Below are 20588 nucleotides of genomic sequence, written 5' to 3'. Positions count from 1 at the left end.
ATAAAAATTGAGAAAATTCATAAGAAGACCTACACTATCAAAATTACTAAAGAGAATTATTCAGAGTGATGAAAAATTTTAACAGATTGAAACTTGGATTTACACAAAGAAATGAAGAATATCATAATGGCAAATATGCGGCTAAATATAAAATGTTTTTTCTCATTTTTAAATTTCTTTGAAAGACGTGACTGCTTAAAGCAGAATAATGTAATATAGGGTTTATAACAGGTAGAAATAAAATGTACCACAACAGCAGCACAAAGAATGATAGGTAAATGTTGGTATACTATTGTTTTTATATTATACATGAAATGGTATAATATACTAACACAAACTATTATAAGATAATATTCATATATTTTTTATATACATAATATAAGTATACATGCATACACATATGCTCACACATACATACATATGTTCTGAGACAGGGTCCTCACATTTCACTCTATGGGAACATGGCACAATAAAGTTTATAAACTCGTTATGAGGAGGAACATAAAGGATCCACCAGGTGATTAAATGTATGTAAACAATGGGAGTGTTTTAAGGTAGATAACCAAATGACTTTGTTCTGTCTCTATACTTTTTTGTTTAAAGATTTATTTATTTATTTTAGAAAGAGTGCGAGTGGAGGGGAGGGGCAGAGGGAGAGGGAGGGAGAATCTCAAGCAGACTCTGTGCTGAGTGCGGAGCCCAATGTGGGGCTCCATTCCCGCAACCCTGAGTTCATGACCTGAGCCAAAACCAAGAGTTGGAGGCTTAACCAACTGAGCCACCCAGGCGCCCCTGGCTCTTTATTTTTAAACTCTATGACATTAGTGCTCCCTGACAAGGATAAAGATGGATCTCACTGATGAATTCTGCTGCCACAGCAACTACCATTATACCTCCTCCTGTTTCTGATGATGTGTTGCTTCCTGCTTCAGCCTCCCATCAGCCACAGTGGCAGAAGCCCATGGAATCAGAGGTGAAGTTTAAAGATGAACACTGTCTATACTCTTCACTTCACCCAAGAGGCCATTGGAAATAGCCCAAAGACCCACTGAGGGAGATGGACATTGTTTCCCAGAAGTAAATACAGCTCGGCTTGTACTTTGGAACAATTGGTCAACCTTACCACTTGCACAATTCGTCAGCAAAGGTTATGCAGTGCCTGAATAGGATCATGGCAGAATCACTGGGCCTCGTCACCATCTGCCTTTTAGGATATCTACTCAGTGCTGAATGTACAGGTTTGTTTCCTTTTTAAAGATACATTGAGTATGCTTGTCTTTTAGATCTAGAAATGTCTGGTGCTATCTTCACTAAAGAACGATTACAGGATTTGACAGCAACGTTTCAGATTCTCGTTGTCAACATGTGGGTTGCTAAGTACTGGTTCTCTGGTAGCTGCGTCTTCTTAATTGTTAAAACTAAATAGATCTACAATGCTTACGGTACTTTTATTTTTAATGGACACTGTTAGGCTTGTGATTTGACAATGTAATTCTGCTTAGAAAACAGTCACCTCCTTGGTTAAAGAAAAGTAAGAGTGGGAAAATGTTTTAACCAGGAAACAGCAGACTGTGAAGAAGACATTAACCCTGTCATTTTGTTGTTTTTTTTTTTTTAACTCACCATTTTGAGATCAAAATGGGATGTGTCACATTAAAGCTACAAACAATGGCTTTATTTACACACAAAGTTTGATTTTAAGGTATCTGACCTGTTTCAAAATTTTAGAACTACATAATGAGGCAAGCCTCTAATTTTAAATATCCCTAAAATCATACACCTACAATTTTAAGTTGTACTTACAACAAACTTTTCATTACTAAGTTGTTACTTATCCCTAAAGTTTTTCATAAATTAGGAAAAATTATTTTGTCTCTGATTCTAAACATCACAGAGTTAATACATGGGGAAACCCAATACTCACTTGAGCAAAACAAGTCCAAGAACTGACATAAGGAGTAGGAACTTCGTTAATGCAATGTGTATCACTTGGTTTTTTCACAACTTCAGTGACTTTATGCATTTCCCAAAGGAAGGCACACAGGGAAGAAATTACCCCATTTAGGCAGACAGTGTGTTCTCACAGGTAACATTTATCACCCTTACTTGTCAACCTACTCTAATCAAATCTAGTAGCTGACAGTACCAGGATCAGGGGTGCCAACCCTAAGGGTCCCCGGAAAGCAGACTGGCCCTGTGTTTCCCTCTCCAGACATGATGTCAGACTGAAATGCAGGAATGATGATCCGAGCATGCAAAGATTAAATCAAACTAGCCAAGTGGGTAGAGTGAAGAAAGAAAGAAATTTAGCCGGAGAATTCACCAAGTAGGACATAAAGCTAAGTCTTCACACATATCTCATCAGTGTGAGATCTAGGAGGACAAAAGATCCAAGTCCCTCCTTCAGGATAAGTGCTGAGATAATGGACGTTTCAAGAGGGCTACTTCTCCCTTGAAGACCTCAGATGTTGGAAAAAAGGAGAGGTATGGTGGCGGGGAGGGGCGGGGGGAGGGACTAGGATTTCTGCGCTGGGGAAATAATGGCTAGAAGAGATAAACCCGAAGAGAGGCTAAATAAATGACCCTCAGACAATACTGAGGAGAAAGGCAGTGTGATTCTGGAGTCCTTGTAGTCAGAGATAACAGGCCCTTGAGGAGAGAGCCAGGAGATTTCCCTCAGGACGGCAGCACTGATGCATCACTTAAACTGTCACTGGCTTCGAAAAGCTGTTTCTGTGAATGACTTACAGAGATGTTACATTTTCATGACTGCTGCCCTTAGGTATTATTTGCATCTGTTTAGAATCTTGAAATCAAAACTGTTCTGTGAAACCAATTCAGTTTTATAAGGTGTTTGGGCTGAAGGTGTCTTTCGTTCAGAATGAATGAATGAGAGACAGCTTCGGTCCGTACGCTTTACAAAACGTCACAAAACTGAGCGACTAGCATGGTGCCAGGTACCGGGGTGAGGTATCAGGGGCACAGGGATAATCCAGATTCCCTCTTTGACCTAAAGCCCCACAAAGTCAAGCGAGAGATTTCAATGTAAGGTGATAAAATGTGTGCCAGGTGCTAAAGGACCATACAGAAAGGAATATGTTAACTGGGAAAACACTTGACAGTATCTTAAAAGATGGGTCTTAAAAGATGAGTAGGTTCAGTCTCCTTAAATGTCTGATCTAGGGCATTACACGCAGAGAGAATCACATGTGTGCAAAGATCCAGATCCACAAAGAATGTGAGGTCTTTCAGGAACTCAGTAGGTTTTGAATATTAAATATGACAAGTGAGGTAGGATAGCTAGACAGGGTCAGGTCATCAGATAATGAAACTCTGAAATGAAGAAGTTTGGACACCAGAACCCAATTATTGGGTCATCAGAAGTATAAACGCGAATAACGCTGATGGCTGATCTAGAATGCTCAGTCTGACAAAATTCTTTTTTTTACTATTTTTTTTTCTTACTAAGTTTTTTATTTCGATTCCAGTATGGGTAGCTGGTTACATGGTACACTGTTATATGAGTTTCGGGTGCACAATATAGTGACCCAACAATTGTATACATTACTCGGTGCACATCCTGATACGTGTACTCTTTAACCCCCCCATCACCATCTGGGTGTGGAAGGGGAACCGGTTCAGAGAAGCGTGGAGGGTGGTCTTGGGCATCTGACATGATTACAGGACACAGCATCATAGCTTCGAGAATGGGCTGTGCAGTCTGACTGCCAATGCCCCGAAATCCCGGCTCTGACACTTTAGTGTGCTCCCTGGGCCAAGTAACTTGACCTCTCCGAAGCTCCATTCCTCTCACTTACAAACAATGAGATGACAGTACCTATCTTGTGGGACTACTGTGAGGATGGAATGAAATAATGGCCCCAAAGCAATGAGCACAGGGTCCAGCCCTTCCGAAGCATTAGATAAACATCAGCTCTGATTCGTCGCAGGACAATGTAGAGTTAGGGAGCTGGAAAGAGGATCTGGAATTCAGAAGTTAGATCTGACCAGAAGGTGGATATTTGGAACCCCCACCGTTGGAGAAAGAGCAGTTCCGACGGTGTGTGTGAGGGTCCCGGGAGTGAGCACAGATAATGTGGCGGCTGACACAGGGCCTGGCTGCAGTGAGCACTCAGAAGACTAACAGAAAGAAAGAAGAAAGAAAGAAAGAAAGAAAGAAAGGAAGGAAGGAAGGAAGGAAGGAAGGAAGGAAGGAAGGAAGGAAGGAAGGAAAAAAGAAAGAAAGAAAAAGAAAGAAAGAAAAAGAAAGAAAGAAAGAAAGAAAGAAAAAGAAAAAGAAAGAAAGAAAGAAAAGAAAAGAAAAGAGAAAAGAAAAGAAAATGAAGGGAAGGGAAGGGAAAGGAAAAGGAAAAGAAAAGGAAAAGGAAAAGGAAAAAAGGAAAAGGAAAAGGAAAAGAAACTGGTGTTGAGAGAGTCAGGGCCGGCCTAGGGGGAGGTAAGCAAGGTACATACATAGAGTGTAACTGTACTTGCATGTGCACACTGAGAGACAGGGTCTCCTTACATGTTGTGCCCTAGATGCCTTGTTTACTTCACCCTAGTCCCGGCCCTGTGGTAAAGACATATGGCATGACCAGGCTAAGGCAGTAACCTGAGAGAACTCCGAACATTGAAGGGGCAGGCAGCCAAAGGGGAATGCATTGATTCAAATGGTGGATGAATAACAAGAGTTAGAGCAAAGAGAAGAGCCAGTAGAGTGACTTCATGGAAAGAGTACCATGGAGAGAGAGAGAGAGAGAGAGAGAGAGAGAGAGATCAAGCATTAGAAATGTTTCAGAGCGGTCAAGAAGTACATAAACTCATAATTATCCTTTAGGAAGTCATTGCTGATCCTGACAATAGTTATTTCATTATATGGACGGGAGTAAAGAAGGGAAAGAGCCAGAGAAAAGTGCATTAAGGCACTAGAAGGAATTGAGAAACAGGAAGGCAGGCCAGCATGAGAGGATCAGAGAGAGAGAGAGAGAACCTGCGTACACCACGTACCGTGTACACGTATTATCTCACGGATCCTGTCAACAACACTGTGAGGTAGATATTCTTATTATACCACTGGTATACCCACTTTGCATTTGACCAAGTTAAGCTTCAGAGATTTTGTCACTTGCCTAATGTCTCACAGCCAACAGGTGGTAAACATGTGGTTCAAGTCCAGCTGTGTCTGATCTGACTGCAAACCCCTGTTTTTCCACTCAGCCCCACTGTAATTGGGGGCAGACATAGATGCTACCATCAGGGTGCCCAGGGCCAAGCAGAGAGGAGGGCCTGGCGGGGCGGCTGGGAGGCATCACCATGGGGTGGCATCCATCTGCAGCTCGGTGGTTTTCTCCCACAGCGCTCAGCGGCCCCGGGAGGGAAGACAGGCAGATGGCCGCACTCATCTAGAGCCTGGCATTGCAGGGTATTGCAGCACGGAGGAAGGAGTGAAGGGATTTGAGAAAGTTGGCAAGAGTTGAAGAGAAGTCTAAGCTAAGTTCCAAAAAAACGTGAAGTCCAAGGGGACTCGCAGAGCAAGAGAAAAGTGAGGTTGTCAGGGGACTCGAAGTCTCCATTAAGTGAAAGCTGCAATGAAAATAAGGGAATACAGTTTAGCTCCTCTTCTTCTTCCTTTCTTCTTCTTCTTCTTTTTTTTTTTTTTGAATTTATGAGAAAGCAGTCCCAAAATGCCTGTAAAGTTCATCTTATAAGCACCTGGTCCTATTCAGATCGTATCAGATAGTCCCCTGAAGAAAGGAACAACTCCGGCAACTTCTTGAGTTCCTGTTATTAATTACATAGATATGTTTTCAATATCTACCTAGAGAGACATACACAGAGACACAGAGAGAGAGAGAGAGAGAGAGAGAGAGAGGCAGAGAGAGAGACAGTGGGATTTGAATGTGGGGAAAAAGGGAGGGAAGGAGAGAATTAGGTTAAAGACCTCAATCCTCCAGAGTTCAGGAGTGTCCCTAAAGGCTAGGCTGTCACAGCTAAAGTCAGTCACATCCTGAATCCCGGAGAAAGACTTAGGTCACTGGAATTCCCTTAACACATGCCAACCGAAGGTGCTGTGAGTCTGAAAATAAACAAATTAATGCAGTGGTTTTTCTTTAACATCTAGTGAGAGACACTGGGGTTGCATTTGCAGCTGGACCACAATTCGGCTTCTGTTCTTCCAAGAGAAATTTGTTGCAAAGTCATTTGGGCAACCGCATCCCGAGAATGCAGCCCAGCCTGGGTGATGGATCACCTTGCAAGGATCTGCAATTAGCTATTTTCAAATGATGACAAAGTGTGAACTTAACTGCTTATTTGGGAACTTTCTCTTTCATCCAAAGTAAATTCAGATACGATTGAAAATCTGACCTTTCATTACTGGAACTCTCTTGACTAAAAGCCAAATTGAATTTTAATTCCTAAATCTCCATGTGTATACAGTACCATGAGGACATCACAGATTTTGGTTCCATGCCCCAAAGATAAATTGGCTTTGGGATTACTTGGATTAAAAACAAAGCCTTTCTTAAGAGATGTATTTAATTTTCATGATGTTTTCTTTTTCCTAAAGCTAAAGAATTGTTCTTTTGAATTTCAGTTTTTCTTGATCGCAAAAATGCCACCAAAATTCTGAATCGGCCAAAGAGGTATAATTCAGGTAAACTGGAAGAGTTTGTTCAAGGTAACCTTGAGAGAGAATGTATGGAAGAAAAGTGTAGTTTTGAAGAAGCTCGAGAAGTTTTTGAAAACACTGAAAAAACCGTGAGTATCTCCACATAATATTCTTCAGATGCAGAGCAAAGTACAGAAAACTAAAAAAGAAAAAAAAGAAAGAAAGAAACTTCTCTTTGGAATTTTAAAATGTCTACCCATATATATGTATTATAAAAGTTATAAAAGGGGAAGAATCGAATCCAAAATATTTTGAGTACTACCACTAACTTGTCCTCTTTTTCTTTATAGACTGAATTTTGGAAGCAATATGTTGGTAAGCAATTAATTTTTTCCTCTAGCTGGTATAGGAAACATCTGAGAATTAGGTATCATTTCTCTGTGTAAACAGACAATATATTAAACTCTGTCAAAAGGGTCTGACTCTTTTACCCAAGACTGAATGGTGATATACGACAGGTTTATGCCCGTGGTGGTGGGGGGCGGGGTGGCTATGAGCTGGCAGATAAGCTTACTCCTCCCTAGGGCTTCAACAAGACATTGTTGTACTCCAGGCAGCTGGAAGGAAGAAACTAAGATGACTGCACCTGGGGACTGAGAGGGAGTTTGCAGTCTTCGGCAGAGAATGTGAAAACGCTGACTGACTTAAATGTTTATTGCTTAGAAGTCCTCCTTATGATGGCCTACAAGGCCCTCCATGATCGTCCCGGCCCTCCCTTTCCACTGGCCCTCAGACCCTCCTCTCCTGCTCTCCTCCTCACATGTAGGGGTGGGGAGGTTTGCGGGGAGGAGAGGGGCAGCCATCTTGGCCTCCCTGGGGCTCCCAGCACACTCCAGGCATGCTTCCGCTCTGGTCTCTGACCTGACTGTTCCTTGAACGTGGAATGCTCCTCTGCCAGGTTCCCCTAGGCTCGCTCCCTCCCCTCCTTCAGCTCTTCAGCCAAATGTCACCATCGCGATGAAGCCTACCTACCTTGACCATCTGTTAGTACTTCAACCTGCCTCCCTATAACCCCATCACCTAGATACCGCAACCTCCTCTCCTATTTTTCACAGCACTTTTCACCATCTGAGGGAACATATAATGAATGTTCTTACTTCTATTATTTATTATCTATTTTCCCCACCTCATTAGAATGCAAGCTTCACATTGGCAGGGGTGTTCAAGTGTTTGTTTATTGATGTATTCCTGGTACCTTGAACACTATCTGGTACAGAAGCACTGAATAAATATTTGTTGAATGAATTGACCAAAAGGAGGAAAAGTCAAAACTTCCATGACAACCAAGCTTTAAAACTAACGTAAAATCCAGCAGCAGGATTTTGAGGCAGCGTACGTTCCAGAGGTTGACTTATCTAAGACCATCCACACGGACAGAACCTAGACAGCAAATTCACTGAGTTCCAGCAAGTGGAGATCCAGTGCTATGTTCCACTTGCTATTCTGGAACTTGTTCATACTCTAGTAACTCAATTTCTCCACTTTTGTTTTTAACTCCTGAGGGAGGATGAGGTCCACTCCATTACATTGACTTTCTCGGCCTTTCCTTGCTGTTAGTAATGAAGACTACCAACCCAGTTCTCTACTCAGGTGTTCCCCTGCCGTTAGTCCAAATGAGACTTTTTATTCTTTATTTCCATTATATTTAAAACTTGAAATCTTGTGATTTTTTTTTTAAGATTTTCTTTTTAAGTAATCTCTACCCCCAACATGGGGCTCGAACCCACAGCCCCGAGATTAAAAGTCGAACACTCCACCAACTTGAGCCAGCCAGGTGCCCCTTGTGTTAGATTTTTAAAGCAAATCAATTTCTACTTCCCCACCCCCCCCCAAAAAATCCAGGCTGTATTTAAACTCCCATGACCCCTTCGTTTGCCCACCCCACTCCCCAGCAGGGGTTGGTCAGAACCTCTTAAGCACCATATTTTGAAGCTGAGCCCCTGCTTTCTGGGTCAAAGGCCACGTTGTTTACTGTATCCAGGGTAAATATATCCCGGAAACCTCAGGGGCATGATTCTGTCACTACTGCTTCATCCACCAAAAACGAGAACAAAAAAGCAAAAAGAAAATAACTCCCTGCCTCTTTTCAGTTGCAGCCGAGATTCCTAACCACCCCAAAATAGCTGATGCTATTTCTTACCCTGTGGGCTTTCACATACTGCAGGGCGCAAGCCCCTCATGCCTGCCTTATCCTCTACTATCAACAGCCTGGTGGAAGAAGAAAGATCGTCCAAGCACATGAGCTAGCTAGCATCCGTCAAGCACTTTACAGTTTACAGAGTGCCTGTCATATTTAATCCACACACCAACCTAGTGAGCAAAGCATTATTAGCCTCAGTTTACAGAGGACACTGAGGCTTAGGGAGGCTAAAAGACTTGCCAGAGGTCATCCAGTTGGGGAGTCACAGAGCCCAGAAGAGAACCCAACTTCTCTAACGAGCCAGGCCTTGCTCTCACGATCACCCCTCCTGGCCTTCAGATCTAGATGCGGTTACTCATTAAACAACCACCTAGGAGCCTTCAACGGAATCTCTCACTCATCAAGGTCTTGTCCCTTGTTGTCTTTGACCCCTACTGTCTGTGGCTTTGCCTGAGCCCAAAGTACACACAGACAAGCACCCGAAGGAGGACTAAATGCAGGATAAAATGACACTCACTTTAAAGATACGTCTCAGCAAACGAGTCGCTGTGTAGTTGGCTGCAAGCCCAGAGCCTTTCAGTGCAACATCCTAAATAATGCAGATCCGTTGGTCTATAATATAAAGTGCAAATGGAGCTCGTTTTTTAGACCAGTTTGAACATCAATAACAATAAACCAGAGATAACGTATTTTGTTTTCATAGAATTGGAACAAATTGAACTATCTGTGCAAAAGCACACTGGATCAAGGGGCAGAGGGGACAAGGTCTAATCTTTACAGCAAGCAGATTTTCCAGGGAAGGACTATGTCTGAGAAAGGGATAGGAGCCCTTAGTCCATGGGAGCTGGATGCGAACTCCTGACCAAGAGCGTGACAGATGAGCTGCTCCTGCCCCCCGGGGCAAGCAACCTACACACTAGATGGCGGGGTGGGGGGGTTGCTCCAAAGTCGGACCAAGAATTAGAAATTTCTCTTTCATCGCCCCCTTTCTCTTTCATTCTTAGGTCATCTTTACCTCTTACTCTGGCCGACCTAGCTCTTATTTCTTTCTTCAGAGCTGTTTCTCTTAGTTCAAGGTGTGTACCCATCTCCCTTGTGGTTCTATTCATCCCTTTCTCCCGCAGCTTCCTTAGCAGTATGGATTGAGCAAGAGCTTTCAGAAACAAGACTCAAAGGCTCCCTTCTTATCCCGACCCTTCTCCACTTGCCTGTTCCTTCCTCCTGGTTTCCTACCCCAGGTGTCTTCTAAGGCTCTCAAGAACTCCATGAGTGTCCAAACTTCAGGAAAGGTAGAGAGGAAACACAGCCGACCTATACATAAATAACGCAGATCTTCAGAACCTTTTTGTTTTCGATTCTTTGTGGGAAAAGCAGTGTCTCATCTGAAACTAATGTAACACTATATGTCAACAAGCAGGAATTAAAATTAACACTTAAAAAAAACTAAAAAAATAAAAATTTAAAAATTAAAACTTTAAAAAAAATTTAAAAAAGAAAAGTTGCTTCTCACTTTACCTAGACCATTTGGGACCTAACTCAGAGACAGCAGAATACCTTTCAGCAGGGAGAGATGCTTCTGGCATCTCTTCCATTGTTTTGAACCATTACTACATACAATACTTTAAGAAGTTAAATGATACCAGAAAGAAGTAGATGCATTTGCTCCAAGCCGAGGCTGCCAGGGCTCTGAGTAGAAGTCCCATCTGCTCTCCAGCTCAGCATGTTCTGGAAGACCTGCCACAACAGGCCTGTATGACAGAGATACCAATTGTTGAAGGGATGGGGTTTGATTTAGAGCTAATTTGTCCTCATTCTCGAAGAAAGGAATGAAAACCCTTCTCCCCCTATGCTCAGATAGTCCATTTCTAACCTCCAACATTCTTCTCCCTCTTCCTAGGACGGTAGTAGCCTGAAAACCTTTGTTTGGGTTGCTCTTAGAAACTCAGGAAGACAGGGGGCATCCCATAAGCAGCAGCGTCAGCAGTTTTGACCCTAAAATCAGGCTCCCCTCCCCATGAGTCTGTGCACGGAGGCATTCTAAGCAGTTTATTTGCTAATTCAATTTTCTTAACATATCTCAAAGATGGAGATCAATGTGAGTCCAATCCCTGTTTAAATGGTGGCATATGCAAAGATGATATTAATTCCTATGAATGTTGGTGTCAAGCTGGATTTGAAGGAAAGAACTGTGAATTAGGTAAGTAACTATTTTTTGATTACTCGTGGTTCCACACTTCCCTGTGGAACCAGATGAAACTAGAAAATGCAATATTTATGTATCATAATTTTCTCTTAAAAACATATTCTTATCGTGGTAAAGAACACTTAACAGGAGATCTATACTCTTTTTTTTGAGATTTTATTTTATTTACTTGAGAGAGAGAGATGGAGAGCACAAGCAAGGGGAGGGGCAGAGGGAGAGGGAGAAGCAGGCTCCCTGCTGAGCAGAGAGCCCAATGCGGGACTCGATCCCAGGATGCTGAGATCATGACGTGAGCAGAAGGCAGATGCTTCACTGACTGAGCCACCCAGCTGTCCCAGGAGACTTATAGTCTTAACAAATTTTGAAGTGTACAATACAGTACTGTTCACTCTAGGCACTGTGTTGTTCAGCACATCTCTAGAACTCCTTCATCTTGCGTAACTGAAACTTTATACCCGCTGAACAGCAGCTCCCCCATTTCCCCTTCCCTCGGCCCCTGGCAAACACAACTGTATTCTCTGTTTCTATGTGTCTGCCTATTTTAGACACCTCAAATAAGTAGAATCATGCAGTATTTGTCCTTCTGTGATTGGCTCATTTCATTTAGCATAATGTACTCCAGGTTCATCTGTGTTGTTGCATAAGACAGGATTTCCTTTTTTAAAAAGGCTGATAATATTCCATTGTGTAAAGCATATACTTTCAAAGCTTATAAACATTCATTGGGTCTGTAGTCCTAGTTTCTTGGATGAGTTCAAGAAACTACAGTAAGAGCAATAATAATATTTGGTAGCTAATATTAAGTGGTAATGATGCTCCCCTCACTTATTAATCCTCAATACGACCATATGCCCTCAGTACCGTTATTATCCCCATTCTGTGCAGATGAGGAAACTATAGCTCAGACAGCTCAAAATCACAGAGGCAGTAAGTGGTTGAGCTAGAACTTGAACTTCACTTTGTCTGACCAAAACCCACCCTTCTCCTATCCACAAAATGCAAAGAAAATCAAACCCATAAAATTGAACTCGTGACTAAATTGTTATCAACATAGGCAGTGGAAGTCAATGAAATATAGAACTGAGATATGGTGAGGCCAATTCTCCATAAAATAGCCACTTCTCTGCACATACTAACCACTTCACATGTTAAATTTGTTGACAAAAATCGGAGCTCACTCCTGAATTTGACTATATGGATCACATTGAAAGAGTTGCATAGCAAATCTAGGAGCACTGTGCATCTTTTCTCCTTATAGCCTAGAATATTCCCCCCACCCCCGGGATTTTGGCAACTGGAACAGTAAATCCCCAAGTCCTTCTCCTACTTGCTTATTATCTCTGGATGCAAGATTACTGGTATTATGGTTGTGAAAGGCACACCATGCTAATGACAGAGTCTCTCTCTCCTCTGAAACTCCAGAAGAATGGAGATGCAATCCTAGGGAAAGAATTCAACAGCACAGTCTACCTGACTAAGGGCAAAGAGTAGAAAATTGGCAGGACTCTATTAAGACTTTCTCGCAATCCACCTGACACACAGATGAAAAAGACATAAAACAAAATGAAACTCAGCAGCTGCAGTTGTCCTACAGAGAAAGGGAAAAAAAAGTCACCTGTAATGTTGTTCAGAAATCTTTTCGGTACTAAAGAGAACTCCACAGATCATCTTCCTTTGAGAGCTAAAAAGATTTAAAAAAAGAATAGAAGATAACAAAAGGAAAAGGTGGCAGGGCAAAAACATTTAAAAAGAAAGAAAAGAATGGATGCAGGTAGAGGATCTGATACCCCTGGCTCGGGGTACGCCCCATCCCCTCAAATTTCCCAGCATGGGGGCAAACCAATGCCTGGGTTACCTTTCCTGGGGTTGTGGTAACTTGCTCGAGATCTCTGCAGTGTTACTTTCATCTGAAAGTTTCTAATTTCAAATTCAGATTTCCGTAGATAAACCTGATCCTGCTATTATGGAAACCTACAGAAATCTGTGGAGTAGTTACTCATCAGCAGCTTAAATAATATAGCCATTGGAGCTGAGGGAATGAATAACTCAATTAGTCTCAGTTCAAAATGAAGGGCACATTGTAGTAGAGTATAATTGAAAATAGTGTTTAGCGAGGCGCCTGGCGGGCTCGGTCGGTAGAGCACACGACTCTTGATCTCGGGCTTGTGAGTTCAAGCCCCACGTTGGGTGCAGAGCTTACTTTAAAATAAATAAATAAATAAAATAAAATTAGGAGCAATTTTTTAAAAATAATGTTTAGCACTAAATATTCCTAAATGTCTTTAGTTTAAAATGAAGACACTTTAATGGAGGAGAATTACCCCGAGGAATGTAAATATAAGCACAGAACTTCCGTAACAGGGTTTGCTACCCACGTGAGGTTGTGGGCCACACAGCAGAAGTGTTGTCTAGACCCGCCACCTCCTCAGGCCTCAGGTCCCGCACACGTTGGTTTGGGAAGGGCTCTGCAGTTGCAACTTCGTCTGCTACCGTATCTGGCCTCTAGGGAGCGTTGATCTCCCCCGGTCTACCTGATCAAGGTCAAGAAAAATCCTCTTGGTGCAGTTAGTCCAGAGACAAAGTGGGAATTCTCCCAAAAATCTTTTTTATCGCAGACACTAGAGGAAAACAGAAGCATATACAAACTCCCATTTAAGCAGTTGCTTCAAACCGATCTACGGACTGACTTCAAAGGCTGCTGGACAGCACGGTTTACAGAGCACTGGAGCCCCAAATTTCTTGCCTCACCCTTGTCTTGGAAAAAAAAGTGTGTGTGGGGGGGGAGATTTCCATTGTTAAGATCTTGTTATTTGCCTTTTCCCTTGTTCATCAGACTCCTCTCTGGGAGAAAGAGGTACAAACATTCAGGGCGTGCTTTCTAGTTAAAATAACAACAATGAATTGGCTACTGTGTCCCCGTGGTTAGAATAATGACCACTGTAGGTCCCCATTTACACATCACGTCTGAGGCCTTTCCAGATAGACCAAGGTCTGTAAGAACTTGGGTCATTCCCCTTTGAAGAGTACAAAAGGCATCTACCCACAGTAAGATAGGAGGGAGAGAGAAAAATCACAAGCACATAAACACTTTTTACACTTTGCTGACACACTGTAGACACCACACTCTTATTTACTGAGTATTTCTGTGGAATGGAGAAAGAAAATATCTCGAGTGTAGCTGAATACCAGTATATTCTATGGTAAGCTTGTTAAATAGAACATCTTTTGTCTGAGCTTTAGTTTTCACATCACAGAATATATGAGGGAAAATGAAGGCAGAGTAAAATAAAGCAGAACAGGATAACTTTGGTAGTAGGCAGGGGCAGAATTAGAAAGAGGTGTTTGGGCTAATATGAAGGGGAAAAAGAACAGATGCTTTGAGAGGCTCAACAGATATTCTAGGCACAGAGACCAGCCTCGGGACCAGGGAGAACCCATACCCAACACAGTGCTGGACATCTAAATGCTCAATAAAGCATTGATGAGTGAGTCCCATAGTGACTGTTCCTTAGATCCTGGACTAGAGACCTCCCCACTGGAACTCCTTGGGCTACTATTCTATTTCCAGAATCTTGAGTCCTTTCTCTGAGAGCAAAAGACTGCTGATTGGACAGCAATATTTCCCACTGCACACACAACACAAGCCATGAAGAAAGATGGCACATGAGGAAAATGGTGGACAGGTCTAGTAACTTAAGCCAAGGACACAGAATCAGAATTGGGAAAACCACCCTGAGTGTATTCATTCCCATCATACATGCCCTGAACCACACTAGGCTGCACCTACCACCTACCTCTGTGAACTGACCACAATCTCATATTGACTGAACACTTTCTACAGGTGGTATTTGAGTTGGCTGAACACTTTAGTATTGCTTTGTAACAACAAAATGATAGCCAAAAACATGAAAAGAGCCAGGGATGTAATCACCATGAGTAAGGAGAAAGGTCTTTTAAAAATAAATATGAAGGGAATAAATATGAAGGACCAAGTGCCATCTTTTTGGCTCACGCACTTAGATTATTGGCAGCACAGATTAAAGCTCAGGCGGGTTCCTTTACCTATGCGGCAACAGTTGATTTGCTTCCCCTTAATTCCTGAAGTGGCAGTAAGGAACATGAGCAAATGATTACATTAATCTATGCGAGCCTATGTAAAATAGAATTTGAAAAGTGAGATCCAACACTCAACAATCCATAATATACTCCAAACCCATATAGTCACTCTGTTAGCCCGGATTCCCCAAGTCTGTGACTGGAGCTTATTTATTAGGGTGTGCAATCCTAGGGAGCAAGAGTAAGGGACAGGGGCGTGAGGCAGTGAGGAAAGGAGAACGGATCCTAGAAAGAGTCATCTCTCCTCATCTGCAACTGATCACTGGATCTCCTGGGACTATTTTCCATGGAGCCAGAGGAACTGACTTCAGGACAGTCCATCTGGGAGGGGAGAAGTGATGAAAGAATTTGTCCATCAGCATCTGTCTCCCAGTAGTCAGAAGTTTAGCCGAGGGGCCCTTAACTCCCCCACATCTCCAGGTTGTACTCACTGGGGGGGCCCGCACAGGTGATGCAGGATCCCATGCCTCAGCGTCAACAGGGAAGTGCCAGGTAAGAAGGGAGAGGCACATGGTGTGAATGCGAGCCAAGGCAATTCAAGGCTGCACCTGTATGAGGTCAGAAGTCGCTGCAGAGCAGCGGATGGCCACAGCACTGGCAAAGATAGCCATGGGGCTGAGAGGAACTAGGGTGGCACATAGCAGATGTCTAATAGAGTCGCTCTTTTTCACACTTTCCGTGTTCTTACTACACCAACAAGTGAGCGTTTCTCTTGAAAGTGGTACTGTTGTTGAACAGCTAGGTAAGGAGGAAGGCATCTCCTATCCATTGTGTTCCTGTGCTGCTCTAGAGACAGAAATAAGCCCAAGGGCAGAGCCTGTTTCTCTTAACTCAGCAGGTCTCAGCTAGCCAGCCCTGAACCATGCTACTTCCTGTTATTGAGACTGCATAGGAGAAACAAAGGGAAAACACGGTAATTAAAAAATACAAAATAAGATGGCACGAATAAACCAAATAGATCAGAAGTCAGAGGTTTTTTTTTTAATTTTATTATGTTATGTTAATCACCATACATCATTAGTTTTTGATGTAGTGATCCATGATTCATTGTTTGCGTATAACACCCAGTGCTCCATGCAGTACGTGCCCTCCTTAATACCATCACTGGACTAACCCATCCCCCCACCCCCTCCCCTCTAAAACCCTCAGTTTGTTTCTCAGAGTCCATAGTCTCTCATGGTTTGTCTCCCCTTCCGATTTCCACCCCCTTCATTTTTCCCTTCCTTCTCCTAACGTCCTCCATGCTGTTCCTTATGTTCCACAAATAAGTGAAACCATATGATAATTGATTTTCTCTGCTTGACTTATTTCACTTAGCATAATCTCCTCCAGTCCCAACCATGTTGATGGGAAAGTTGGGTATTCATCCTTTCTGATGGCTGAGTAACATTCCATTGTATATATGGACCACATCTTCTTTATCCATTCATCTGTTGAAGGGCATCTCGGCTCTTTCCACAGTTTGGCTATTGCGGACATTGCTGCTATGAACATTGGGGTGCATATGGCTCTTCTTTTCACTACATCTGTGTCTTTGGGGTAAATACCCAGTAGTGCAATTGCTGGGTCATAGGGTAGCTTTATTTTTAATTTTCTGAGGCACCTCCACACTGTTTTCCAAAGTGGCTGTACCAACTTGTATTCCCACCAACAGTGTAAGAGAGTTCCCCTTTCTCCACAACCTCTCCAACATTTCTTGTTTCTTGCCTTGTCAATTTTTGCCATTCTAACAGAAGTCAGAGTTAATGTGAATTGGGGTTAATGGCAATTTTCAGTCTGGAGTTAAAAATCTAATTGTATGCTGTTGACAAAAAAAGATACCTAGAATAAAATTACACCAGGAGGCTAAACTAAATGGATGTAAAAATATTTCCAGGTAAATGCTAACAAAAAGAAACTGGTGAAGCAATCTTAATATCAGGCAAAATAGAATCCAAGACAAAAAGGATTAAAAGAGAAAACACCGCCTCATATTAATAAGGGAGACTGCATAGGAAAGTAAAGAAAATGTGGGCCACTAGAATGCTCATAAGTGCCCACACATAATATCTTTGGCATTTAGCCACCTTAAAGGACCTGATTTCATTCTCTTGTGCTGATATATACCCACCTCAGCCAGCTTCAAGTGTGCTTAGATAAATTGGATTATATTAAAGCTATGAACTTCAGTGGGGCACCTGGGTGGCTCAGGCGGTTAACTCTTGATTTCAGCTCAGGTCATGATCTCGGGGTCATGAGATCAAGCCCTGCATCAGGCTCCAAACTCAGTAGGAAGTCTGAGATTCTTTCTCTCCTTCTGCGCCCCCACTCTCTAAAATAAATAAACAAATCTTAAAAAAAAAAACTATGGGGGTGCCTGGGTGGCTCAGACCGTTAAGTGTCTGCCTTCAGCTCAGGTCATGATCTCAGGGTCCTGGGATCAAGCCCCGTATCGGGCTCCCTGTGGAGCCTGCTTCTCCTTCTCCCTCTGCCGCTCCCCTGCTTGTGCTCTCTCTCTCAAATAAATAAATAAAAATCTTTAAAAATAAATAAATAAAACATTAAAAAAAAAACTATGAACTTCTATTCAACAAAATACACTATTTTAGGACAAAAAGGCAAGTCAGAGTGGGAGAAGAAACCAGCAATACGTATGTCCAAGAACTGGAACCCTCACACACCGACGCTGGGAATTTAAATTTGTACAATTATGTCAGAAAACTACTTGGCAGTATCTACTAAACCTGAACATATGAGCCAACAATTGCACTCATAAGTATATACCCAGGATTCATGCATATATTACCAAAAGATATGTATTAGGAATGTTCTTTACAGTATTACACCTAAGAGCCCAAAACTGGAAAGTCAGCTCAAATATTCATCAACAGTAAAATGAATAAAACAGTAATATTTACACAACGGAATACTACTTAGCATGCAAATGAACCACTGCTGTACAAATAACATGGATGAATCTCACAAAGTGTTACATGAAAGACACAGAGGAGTGCATATTGTGAGCTTCTATTTACATAAAGTTCATTAACAGGCAAAATTCCCTCTTAGAATCTGGTAATGGATGGCAACTTTGGAAAGGAGGACCGGTGTAGTGGTGGAAGGGGGCATGGGGAGAGCCTCTGGGATGTGGATAATGGCCCATGCATTGATCGGTTTAGTGTTTAAACAGGTGCACACACTTTGTGAAAATTCACCCTGAAGTTTTGAGGGACTTCTCTGAATATATATTATCCTTTAATAAACAGCTTCTTAAAATTGCAGTCCAAGATTTAGTGAAAGTAGAATACCCAAACCTTCAGTTTATGCCAAATCAAATATATTGCTGCCATTTTTATGCCTTATTAAGAATTTTATCTTTCCTTCCACTCTTAGCTCGAGGCTCCCAAGCTTCTCTCCATGAATGCCCCCTGCTTATATTTGACCTATCCATGAGTCAGTGGTTTCATGTACTCTTGAGAAATGCATGTGAAATGATGCTATTGCTGTTGATTTTGCTCTCTTTCAGATGTAACATGCAACATTAAGAATGGCAGATGCACGCAGTTTTGTAAATTGGGCGCTGGTAACAAGGTGGTTTGCTCTTGCACCACAGGGTACCAACTTGCGGAAGACCAAAGGTCCTGTGAACCAACAGGTCAAAATCTAAATAAGTTGCTTTTTTTTTTTTAACCTGGGGAGATCCATCCTCCAAATCTATATTTGAACCTTCAGGGCATTTTAACTAGCCTACCTACTTTTATAATCCCTATTTGTTTCTACTTCCTTTTGAGATCATAGAAAAGATTAGTAGCTTGAATTGGACAACTTTCCAAATGGCATCGTCATTTTAAATAGAAATTCTGCAACTGTCCTCAGTCTGCATTCTTTTCCATGCCCATTTTTTTCTGACTTTTTGATCATGAAGCAATCAATTTGTGTGATTTCTGTATATTTGTAATTTATCGAGTCAAATTGCTGTAGTAATCGCAGGCCATACAAGATACATAACTGATTGACTGACTGATAGGCTTCTAGTACATGGAATGGTGACTGTTAAGCCTGATTCTGTCAGGGTGTGGCTGGCTTACTCTGAGAAGGTTATTTCCTATCCTTGGGTCTCAGGCTGAGTTTACACGCTTGGCATCCGAAGAGTTCCAACGACCATGTCTTTCAAGTTGTGCCAGGCTGACCACCACAAAACAACGTTTCCCAGTCATGTCAACCAGGCCACCGTGTTGACAGTGCATTCAGAACATCTCCACTCCACACTCATACTGCTCTTCTCTGAAATGAAAGCCATAGAAACTTTGATAAAAAAAAAAAAAAAAAAGTAGGCTCCGCAGGATCAATGATATTTGATAAATGAGGGGCCTTTTTGAAGCAAACTAGGTATCATTTCTTTTGCATTTTCAAAGCCTGGTATTAAATTGATACATTAAATAATGCACCATTCCTCTGTTAACGGGGTTTGATATCTATCTCACCAAAGCACCCGGCAGAGGAAACGAAAGAAAGGGCCAGACGCCAAGAGTATATATACTGTTGCAACTAAAATGAAGAGTCTCTAATGCTTCAGGGACCTACCCACCCATCCTTCTGCCCAGTTCTTTACATGCAATGCTTCACAGCTAGCTCAGCTCCAGAGAAGAAGATCTATATGTTTGAACCTTCAGAATCTAACTTCCAGCATAGAAAGATGGCATAGTAGCTAAACCCTTATAAGCCCTTCTATGTTAGAAAAAAAAAAAAAAAGAATTGAGAACCACCTTGAGCCATTAAGTGTTAGATTTGAATATAGCCTTATCCTTAGCAGAGTAAGTAGGCCAAACCTAAAATAAGCTCTCCTGCCTTTCAACAGTAATGGTCCCTTTTCTCTAGCCATTGTTGATGATGTATATTTATACATAAGTATTTTGAACTAATTTCCTGTTTTCCCAACCACATGCTGTCTTCATGATACTTTGCTGCAGCTGGTTGCTATAGAAATGTCTGTTAGAAGGAATGTGGTTAGAAGGAAAGTGAGAAATGAAAATGAAACGTGAGGTGACTTTGCTTGACTACAAATTTCCATTCTGGTTGTCCCCAGTGTATCAGGAGATGATTTCTTGTCTTTAGGAAATAAACTGACCCAAGGTAAAAAGGTGGCCAGTTCCCAGGCGGATGTGACTATGATAATCATATTAGTAATTTCTTTGGTTAAAGGGTTTTTGTTTTTTTTTTTAAGTTGAAGTCATCTCTACACCCAACGTGAGGCTCAAGCTCATGACCCCAACATCAAGAGTCACGTGCTCTTCCAACTGAGCCAGCCAGGTGCCCCAGTAATTTACTTGGTTAATACTTAACCAAATTAAATAATTAAATCATAATTTCTCGCCAGCATACCCCTAAATCCACCTTGGTGTCTAGAAGGCATTCTAGTCTACTAAAGAAAGCCTGGTTCACAAGAAGCAGCAGAAGTCCCATTTACCTAATTCTAAAGT

General features: G+C 42.0%; 1 protein-coding gene across 2 annotated transcripts in view; it reads left to right on the top strand.

Annotated features, from left to right (window-relative positions):
* The first annotated feature begins 1150 nt into the window (after positions 1 to 1150).
* The window catches only part of F9 (coagulation factor IX), a 32170-nt gene continuing 12732 nt past the window's right edge, over positions 1151 to 20588 (top strand). Inside the window, exons 1-5 of one of the 2 annotated variants that reach the window (XM_036075840.2) lie at positions 1151 to 1238; positions 6596 to 6759; positions 6961 to 6985; positions 10894 to 11007; positions 18635 to 18763. In XM_036075840.2, coding sequence (XP_035931733.2) covers positions 1151 to 1238; positions 6596 to 6759; positions 6961 to 6985; positions 10894 to 11007; positions 18635 to 18763 — 520 coding nt within the window. Of the gene's footprint in view, positions 1239 to 1831; positions 2485 to 6595; positions 6760 to 6960; positions 6986 to 10893; positions 11008 to 18634; positions 18764 to 20588 lie in introns of those variants that run through there. The other variant, XM_078063881.1, reaches the window with a different exon arrangement.

This window comes from Halichoerus grypus, chromosome X (genome assembly GCF_964656455.1).
Source record: "Halichoerus grypus chromosome X, mHalGry1.hap1.1, whole genome shotgun sequence".
NCBI classification, from domain to species: domain Eukaryota; kingdom Metazoa; phylum Chordata; class Mammalia; order Carnivora; family Phocidae; genus Halichoerus; species Halichoerus grypus.
This window is presented reverse-complemented; position numbering and strand designations above follow the sequence as displayed.